The sequence below is a fragment of the Pteropus alecto genome, unplaced genomic scaffold, assembly GCF_000325575.1.
Source record: "Pteropus alecto unplaced genomic scaffold, ASM32557v1 scaffold114, whole genome shotgun sequence".
Lineage (NCBI taxonomy): Eukaryota > Metazoa > Chordata > Mammalia > Chiroptera > Pteropodidae > Pteropus > Pteropus alecto.
Genome location: NW_006435793.1, coordinates 4,106,436 through 4,116,586, shown reverse-complemented (window position 1 = coordinate 4,116,586; position 10,151 = coordinate 4,106,436). Strand labels below are relative to the sequence as shown.

General features: G+C 50.0%; 1 protein-coding gene across 1 annotated transcript in view; it reads right to left on the bottom strand.

The window, feature by feature from the left end:
* Positions 1-10,150, bottom strand: part of SHB (SH2 domain containing adaptor protein B) — a gene marked incomplete at its 5' end in the record, with an annotated part of 129,114 nt that extends 118,964 nt beyond the window's left edge. Inside the window, one exon of the mRNA XM_006911556.2 lies at positions 9,581-10,150. Coding sequence (XP_006911618.2) covers positions 9,581-10,150 — 570 coding nt within the window. The remainder of the gene's footprint in view (positions 1-9,580) is intronic.
* Between the last annotated feature and the right edge of the window lies 1 nt (position 10,151).

The following is a 10,151-nucleotide window of genomic DNA, read 5'->3' as shown; positions in this document are numbered from 1 at the left end:
TCTGCTTAGCAGACAGGGCAGGCCCCAGCCCTATCCCTAGAGACTTAACTGTGGCACTCTTCTTCACCTGTGGCGCCCAGTCAGGCTCATGCAACACAGCATGCAACTCAGAAAGTGGCCTCTTTTGAACTTGGAGAGTTGGGGTAATTTCAAATCAGTGGCAGGGGAGGCCCTTCACATCTAATCCCCTGCTACCTTCCTCTATCACTTGCAGTTACACCGAGGCACACCCGCACACACAGCAGAGCTCCCCTTCCAATCTTGGTCATTATGGACAGAGTCCCTTCTGTCTGGGGTGCCCCTTCCACATCTTCCTCTGGACCTGCCCACCTCCCATATGGCCTCTTCCCTTCCTGGTGGTTTATTTCTCCTAGCCCCAGACAAAGGCCACCCATGCCTTCTCTGGGCTCTCAGGAACCTCCCCCAGCCTGGAGGGCAGAGTATGTCTTGCTTCAAGTCGCAGGAACCGGATGCTGAATCAACTTCACTGGCAGAACTGTGACTGCTCCTTTGGAGTCCTCTCCATCTCAGCTAATGGCCACTCATTGACTCCATTGAGAAGGCCAAAACCTTGGAGTCATCCTTGACTCTCTTCCTGCTCTCACACCTCACATTTCATCTGTCAGGAAGTCCTGCAGCTCTACCTTCACATCCTGAATCCAATCTCATCTCATTATCCACCTCCAAGTTTGTGACTGCAGGTCCCCCAGGCCAGTCTCTCTGCTTGTCCCCTCCAATCCATTTTCCACTAGGCAGCCAGAGTGATCTTCTCAAAACCCAAGTCAGATCACCTCAGAACCCTCCACTGACTTCCCATCTCACCCTGGGTTTAAAGTGAGAGACTCTTTTATGCCTCCAGGGCTTGACACACTCAGCCTGCCCGTACCTCCTCCCCAGCAGCTTGGCTCAGTCATGCTGCAGATAGCAGATCTCCCTGAAGCACCCTGAAGGCATGCTCCTGCCTCAGGCTTTTGCCCTGACTGTTCCCTCTGCCTGGAATGCTCTTCTCTGGGAGAGGCTGTGAATCACACCACAACATCCTTCAGCAAAACACCCATCTAATAATACAGCAACCCACCCCCAACTCTGGCCCACCTAGCCTCTTAATCCTGCTTTACTTTTCTCCACACTCTCTATCCGACATGTTATATTTGCTCGACAACTCTCCAGAGAGAGCAAACTCAGGGAGCAGGAATTTTTATCTGTTTTGTTCACTGCTGTATCCTCAGCACATAGCAAGCTCTCGACAATGTCTGTTGAATGAATGAATGAGGAGAAAAAAACTTGGTATTGCGCTCTCATGGCCCAGCTGAGGACTCGGGGTCCAGCCTTTAGGTGAAGGCCCAGAAGTGGGCCAGCAATATCCACCTTCCCCCACCCTGCCCACCTGTCAAGTCACTTCTCCCCTCATGGGCCTCGGGAAGCCCCTTTCTGACCCTTAGTCTTAGGTAGTGCCTGGAAAACACAGGGCCTGAGTCATCCCTCAGGCCATGACTAATTCTCTCTCCATCCCTTGGCCTCAGCTCCAAGATCCTTCCTCTGTGGCATGATGGGAAATCCAGGGAGCACCTCATGGAGAAAATGGAAAGGAACTGAATGATTTAAAGGAAAATTCAATTCTTCCTGGCTCAGCAGTTGAGAAAGCACAAACTCTCAGGAAGCTAGTGCCTCTGAAAGTGAAACATTAATAGAAATATTACTGGAAAATACCAAACAGGAAGAGAAAAAAAATTCCATTGTGAGAGCAAGGTCCTCTGTCGATCCTCCTTAATGGTCTTGGTAAAGCTTTTCAGAATCAAAACATGGAAAGAACCGGGAATCAATCAGGCTGTCACCCTTCCTGTGGACTAGAGTTTTGGCCAAGCCATCTCCACATCACCCTGGCACAAAGGGCACTGGGCTCAAAACACAAGGTCAAGAGCCTGGCCACTGGCTCAGCTGATACCCGCTGTGAGGCAGGGAAGGCTCCACTCCTTCCCCGAGCCTCGGTTTCTCCGTCTATAAAATGGGGATTACAGCACCTTTCTCACAGAGTGACTCTGAGAATCAAACTAACTATGGGTGGGAAATGCCGTTTAAGCTATGGAATACTTACATAAATGTAGGAATCAGTCACTCCTACAATGCTAACAGGGGGATTCATATAAAGAGTAGGTCTGGCCACAAATCAAGCATGAGATTGTGTAAACTGAGGTGCAGCGGCACAGTGGTTAAGGACAAAGACTGGATCTTCAGATCTCATCTCTGCCACTTACTGGTGGTGTGACCTTAGGCAAGTTACTTAACCTGTCTATGCCTCAGTTTTCTCATATGTAAAATGTGAATGACAGACAGTAGCACCTAAGTCTGGTAAGGTGTAAGAGTTAAGGCATATAAAGCACATAGAACAATGCCTGTCTCACAGTATGTGAGTACCACGGAAGTACTGGCTAATATTACTACTGTGGAAAGCTCCCTCAATTCAAGTGATACTCTTTCTTTACTCAAATGCCTCCTCCAAGGAGCCTTCCCTGATTCCCTCCAATGAAATAAATCTCCTCCTCACCCTGCTTCCCTTTTGGTTCCATGGAATCAAGGCTCCGCCTAGAACAGTCTCTGTGCAAGGGTGGCTCTTAGCTCACTCACACCACTTTGCTTATTGATAAATTTAAATTCTGCCATACAGATCTGTTCCAATCTTGGTTCTTGTATCCTCACCAGAAGATAAGCTCCTTATGGACAGGCACTACCTAACTAACCCCTAGCTCATCCTTGTAGTCACACAGCTCCTGATAGTGCCCTGCATATGGCAATTCCTCAGTCAACACAGATCAAACGGAAGTTATGAGGCTGAGGTGGCAGAGACCACGGCAGCCTCTGTCTCCATCCTGCAGGAAACCCACCACTGCCTCCACCCAACCTCAGAAAGCCGGCGGGTACTGCCATCAGCCAGCCAGCATCCCAGCTCTCTGCTTCAAAGCCACACATTCCCATTTATTTTCCATGGCCAAGCCTGACCTACCTCCTCTTCCCCACAGGCCACTACCTTTTGGCTCTCCCAGCACAAGATATGAAAGTCAGCTCCAAGCGAAACTGCCCAGGGGAGCACTTGACCACAGACAAGTTCAGCTTTGTTAAATGACCAGAGGAAGCCACACCTGTTTCAGATTTGCTATTTAATGCCTATTTTATGGGTCAGCAATGCTTTGGGGGCGGGGAGAGGATGGGGTCAAGCCTGGGGGGTCAAGTCGGGGGAAATCAGTCATGTTCTGAGAGTGTCAGATTAGAAAATGGTCCTCTGATCTCCTTTAAGGAAACGTAGGTTCCTTGTTGATAAGGGCCAAGGTACCACTAGTTTTTGTCTTAAAACAGCACACACAGATTCGTCAATCTTTGGAGAGAGGGAATGCTTGGTGTTAGAATAAGAAGACATGACAGTTACATGTTTTTTGTGGCTGTCCCTTGAGAACCACCAACTCTGTGCACAGAATTTCCCTATAAAATAACTCAAGTACTGCATTAACATTTCATTTACAGAACTCAGAGGCAGATAGGGGAGGGAGAGAAAAAAGCCAGATCTTGGGACTCTTCTGGGGACCGCCAAAGCCCAGACGGAATAGTATGGGAATTATGGCAGAGGAGTTGTACAAGAGGAGCATTAAGTAAAGGGGAGGAGGGGACACATACCACACATTTCAGTAAATATCAGACTTATTATCTCCATTTAAATTGTGGAAAATAGTGGAACGAATTGATAAAAAGCATAGAGGCTTTGAATTCAGACTGCACAGGTGTGACCCTGGTTCCATCACTTGGTAGCTGTGTGACATTAGGCAAGTCATTACCCTCTAAGCTTAAGTTTCTTATCCATAAAATGGGGGTGATACTACTTGTATGGTAGATAAATGGCATTGAAGGCCCTGATTGATGGCTTGCCTGTATCCCTGCCTTTTTCCGTGGGACTTTATGGCTCCTCCTCTGACTTGCTTTGGTCAACAGAATGCAGACAGGACAGTGTGCCAGTTTCCAACCTCAAGAAACTTTATAGGCTTCTGTTCTTCTTTGGAACCCAGCCACCATCATATGAATAAGACTAGCCTGCTGGAGGATGAGAGACCACATGGAACAGAGCCGAACTGTCACAGCCAAGGCCATCCTAAACCAGTCGACCCTCAAACATGTATGTGAGAGTCCAGCTAGGATCTGCAGGGCTGCGCACCCACCCCACAGATGCCTGAGCGAGCCCAGCTGAGATCAGAAACACTACTCGTTGACATGTGGGCTCATGGACAATAATAAAAGCTTATTACGGTTTAAAGCAGGGGTTGGAAACTACAGACCACCGGCCGGCTGCCTATTTTTATAAATAAAGTTTTATTGGAACACAGCTATGCCCTTTAACTTATATATTGTCGATGGCTGCTTTCAAGCTACAACGGCAGAGCTGAATAGTTGTGATGGCGACTGACTGGCCTGCAAGCCCAAAAATATTCACTATCTAGCCCTTTATGAAAAGTTTGCTAACCCTTGGTTTAAATCCACTGAGTTTGGGGTGATTTGTTATGCAGCAATAGCTAACTGACACAGTACTTAAACCTCTTCCAGGGTGATCGTGAGGATTAAATCATCAATTAAGTGGTTAGAATGAAGCCTGGAGAATATATTTCTCTCCTGGGAAATCAACGGGAAAAAATGGAGTTGATATGCAGCATTTCTCTTACTCTGTTTTCAAGAAATGGGACTTCAAAGGAGACAGTGTCACAAGCCAAACCATAGGTACCAAATGTGGCCCTTACCTTTTTAAATCAATTACTTAACTGGAGAATGTTAACCAAATGGAAATGACTGACAATACACGTTTGACCTGAGGATCAATCAAGCTACATATCAATGATTTTATGTTTAAAGGACAAAAAGACAAGTCACAACTCCCCAGCAAGGCACATGAGACATTCTCTTCACTTTGTGGTTCCAACCCCCCTCTACCATCCCCTACCACACCTGCCCTGCTGAGCCTCCAACAATTCTCTCCCCAGCCTCCAGACCATGGCACAGCTGTTCTAGCCCTTCTTCATAGAGAGATCTCCTTCCCATTTCCCGCCTGGAGAATTCCCACTCATCCTTCCAGAGTCAGCTCAAATGACACCTCCTCCTCTGTGACTTTCCAGAAGGAGGTGAGGCCCTCCCAGCTCTTTGCATACACTTACATTCTGGCATCCATCAGGTTGCAATATTGTCTCATTAGCTGTTATCTGTCTCTCAGATTGGACCTTGTGAAGCTGGTATTCAACTGCAAACTAAGAAGCTTCCTTCTTGGAAAGCTGGCCATCACTTATTCTTTCTGAATTCCCCCTGCCTAGCAGGCTGCTCAGAAATTGTTCGCTAAATGTTTTTTTTTTTTTTTCCAAAGAAAAAAAGAGTTAGACATATTATTTATTCCTTAGAAAACATGTTATTTAATCCAAGTCTGTGGATGCTGACAAAATATAAAGTGTTGGTACACATTAGCATGTATTTAAAACTTGGGAAACTGATGTCATGATGCATCTTGACTTTCTCAGCTGTGGTGGAAACATTTACTTAACGATAAAAGAAACAAGACTTCAGCAGAAACCATAACTGGATGAGACTTGTTTGGCTGCACCAGAGGAGAACTACCAAGCCATTGGCCTCTTTTGACAACATTATTTTTTTTATAAAGACGGCCTGAGGGATACTATTTCTACTCTGAAAATTTCATTCTCTTCCCAGCTCAGGCTCTCACAGTCTCTGCCTTGTACTACACTTCTAGGGTGATCGTGAGGATTAAATCATTAAAGCAGTTGTCCCCTAACTCTGATCCCATCTCCCCAGAATGTGGCAGCTGTTTATAGTCTGGGATGCTCCTCATCCCTGGCTCTGAGTCCATTCTTCTCCTGGCTCAACAGTCTTCAAGGACTCCCTGGGGTGGTGGTGGGGGGGGGGAATGGTCCAAACACAGGCCCCTACCTATCTCACGCTGTCATCTCTCATTCCCCAAGTGAGACCCACTACAAGAAAGCTCTGGTTTTCAAGAACACACTCCATGTTGAAATTTCATATACACACATATACCCACACGCATACATATGGACACACATATTCACGTGTACACACACAGCACTGACACATAAGTGCTCCTACAGTCCCTTTTTTTGCATCAAAATTCCATTTCCATCTCTAGATCCAGCTCAAAGCCACCACCTAGGTGAAGACCTCATTAAATTCCTCAAGACAAAAAACACTAGGAGACAAATGATGAAAGGGCAATGTATGTCGGTCTCCTCCAGTGGCTTAGGCCAGATTACCGACAAGTCTTCTGCAGCTTTTCTTCCCTCCTCTCCTGGCTCGCCCTGGTACCAAGGAAATCACTGAGCACAAAATAAGTACTGAGTAAAAGCTGGCCACAATGAAAACACAGTCCCTCTTACACATGATTCAAAATGGGAAAATGCCCAAGACTGGATGTGAGCAGTGGCAGGAGAAATGTAACCAGGTGTGTGTATGCCCCAGGACTCACCTGGGAGAACAGGAAGATGTCAAAGCGTATGACAGTTACTGAAGGAGGCAAGAGGGAGGTTCCCAAAGATAAACCATGGTGTGGGGCGGGTGCTGGAGGCATTGAAAGGATCTGTGGACCAACAGTTTCTACTCTATGCCACACTCTCAACTCAGGGCCAATGTTAAAAATAAACACAGGGCCTGGCAGACAGTGGGGAATTCAATGGCCCTGTGGGGTTCTTGTCCTATCCCCTAACAACTGATAAAAGGAAGCTGGGCCTGAGATTAAGTGGGATGCTAGAAGTGGGTGTTCCTGGATCCACGGGGGAGGGGCAGAAAGAAGGCTTCGGTGTTGGGAGCTGGATCTACAGCATGCCTGGCCTTCCAAAAGCTGTCTGGCTGGAAATAATGTGAAAACCAGGCTGCCTCCTGATGGACTGCCTGATCAGGAAGGGGGGAGGAGGGGCAGGTGCTGGCCCCGGATTAGGAGGCAACCCCACACAGAGGGTCTCTGGAGTCTCTGCATCCCAAAAACAGCTCCGAACAGAAGATCCAGAGGGAGGGTTATAGAGAGGCCACTGTTGCATTAGTGGTTCTCAAAGTATGGTCCTAGGATCAGCAGCAAAAGATCACCTGAGAACGTGCCAAAAAAGCACATTCTCAGGCCCCACACCAGGCTTGGTGACCCTGGCACTGTTGGGGGTGGGTCCCTGCAATCTGTGTTTTAACCAGCCCTCCAAATGTTGGTTTGAGAACTGAGGCCTAGTGTGACCCTCCCTAACTGCCTCCCCTCCTCCCCCTTAGAAAGAACATGTGGTAGTGGCAATCCCTCAGTATCTGGAATGGAAACAACTTCTCAAAATATCAAAGGGCTCAAAGTCACAACCTAGTTAAGTGAAATACAGCCCAGAGGCCTTTTCCAAAAAATCATATCTGTTCATATCACTTAGCAGCTAAATCTCTTTATTTGGCCCTCACTGTGCTTAGCTTACAAGGTCCTCCCTGACCCAAAACCTGCTGCTCCTCTGGGGCCCTTCCCAAATCTCACCTCTCAATTTCAGCCACAGGGAATTCACCTACAGCCCCCTAAAGTACCAGGCTCTCTTCTGCAGCCATCCACAATCAGCACCCCTCCTGGACAACGGCCCTCCCTGGCAATGGCCTTCCCTGACTCGCCTCTCCCTCTGCCCTCCTATAACACAAGGCTCCATCATGCATCTGCGTCCTGGGCCACAGCATTTGACAAGGGGCCGGTCCAGCACCCAGCAGGGAAGGGCACAGAGAAGACCAATAAGAAATATTCAATGGCAGAACAAAGCCAAGTCTTAAACACACTTGGCATTCCAGCTACAAAACATTATTCCTCAGTATCTGGAGTAGTCTTAATTGTAATTAGAAGAAATGTTTACTAAAGTTTCAAAAGCCATAAAAGACTTTAGTGAGCAGATAGAACCACAAGCAATGGGAGAGAAAGATTTGCCCACCTGGGAGCTGATCATGGAGTAACTGTTGGCTGTGACTCTCTCCTGATAGCTAGGCAGGGCTTTCCTTACACCTCTATACCCAGGAACTTCAGGTTCTCCCAGGCCAGCACCTAGCCAAGCCTGGGCCATGCAGTAAGGTGCAGGGAGTCTCTTTGGTGCTCCCCTCACAGATCAATCATAAGCCCATGATTGGGGTGGGCGCTTCCAGAGAAATCTCCCCCTCCCCAAGGCAGCACCCAGGTGTGGCACCCTGGGTGCTTAGGAAAAGCCTAGAAGTCCATGCTTTCAAGGTGTGCCCCAAATTGGCCCAAAGGGGAGGTGGGATCTGCCATGGACTGTTCCTGCTGCTTTTAGCAGACTCAGCGAGGAGGGGATACTTGGGCGACTTGGGCAGAAAAATTAAAGGAGGGGCATCCCCTTACTCCTCCTGCCAGAAAAAAAAAAAAGATTCCTTTCCCAGCACCAGCTGGCAGGTAGGAGCTCGTCTCCCACCTGTTTGGACATACAGTCCTAAAAGGAACTCAAACTCTATCAGTCTTCCCCTGCCCACGCAAAAGTTTACCTTTGGGAGGGAAGGGGGAAGAACAAGAGAGCAGCAGCCTGACAGCCATTGCAGTGCACTGGGCCTCAGATATAATCAAAACACTGCCTTCCATCAGAAGTAGACAGGATAAGTATTATTTTATGGAGAAAGGGAGGGTGTCACAAGAGTGTGAAGGGGGAGGAGAGGGCCCAGCCTGGCTGTAATTAACTGGCCGGCTTCAAAGGGGGGGAATCAAGATGGCCTGATATGTAGGGAGAGGGGTTAACACGAAGTCGTCCCCCTCATCCCTGAGACAGTATGGGGGTGGGGGTTAGGTCAGGAAGAAAGGTGAGGATTGGAGAGGTGAGTCTCCTTTCAGACTGGCCGATTGGCGGACCCCCGCCCGCGCGTCGCAGGGGGAATTGACTGGTAGATGTGGAGCGCTCTCAGAGGCAGCGCATTTCAACCGGAAAAGCACGCGTGAACGTTCCAGGGGCAGCTCCAGTACAAAAGGCCGCCCGGATTTGGAAACCTGGTGCGGAGGGGTGGGGCAACGAAGGGCGTTTAGAGGGATTTACATATGCACATTTAGGTACAGCCGATCTAGATTTGCTAACCAGAATGCTGTGTAATATGGGGCGAGTCCCTCCCCAGCTCTTGACCTCAGTTTCCCATCTATCGAGTGGGGGGAGTGGGAGAAGAGGGGTAGACAAGAGTAAACGCTTTCAGGTCCGTGACAGCTGACTCTGACTTTACTCCTCGGGGGCCGGAAGGGCTGGCTAGGTGTCTTGGGCAAGGCTGGGGCGCTCTCATCAGGCTACTTCCGAAGCGGGCACCTGGATGTGGGCTCAGAGAGGGGACGTTTGCGGTGCAGCAGATTAAGACACTGTGCCAGGAGGTCGACGATCCGGGGGAAAGAGCATGTGAGGGAGGTAGAATCCGGAAGGAGCGTGGGAGCCCTGACTCCAAGGTCTTAGCAAAAAGTTGATATAGGGACTTGGAATGGAGGCGATGCCTGTTTCCCCGTGCGAAGTAGCTCTGTAACCTCGGGTGAGGCTACGGAGCGCCGCCTTACCTTGTCCTTCTTGCCGACTCCGGTCTCCTCCGCGGCCGAGCCAGTACACTTGTTGAGCAGTTTCTTGCTTCCGCAGGCCGTGGGGCTCCAGGTGCGGCCGCCGGAGCAGGCGCCCCCCGGGAGCTCTCCTGCACCGCCCGCGGCGCTCTCCACCTTGATCAGGCGGTGTTTGGGGGAGATGTAGCGCACCTCCGCCGGCGTGGCGGGGCGCCGCTCGCTGCTGCTGCGGTAAAGGTGCGGGGAGCCCGAGGACGAGGACGAAGACGCGGCTGCACCCGCGCCGGAGGAGGCACAGCAGCAGCCCGCAGCGCCCGACGCGGACGAGGCGGAGAAGGCGCGCTGGCCTCCGCCGGGCTCCCCGCCACCGCCGCAGTAGTCTAGGCGGCACATGGCACGCAGTTTGCGCAGCGACGAGCCCGGCCCGTTGTAGGGGTCCTCGAAGTCGCGCTCCTTCTGTGCGCGGTAGGCGCGGATGAGGTCGCTCGTGCTGCCACTGTCGTCGGGCAGGGACCCCGACGAAGCTGAGAAGCAGGAGGCGGCGGCCGGACCGCAAGACGCCGAGCCGCGGGGG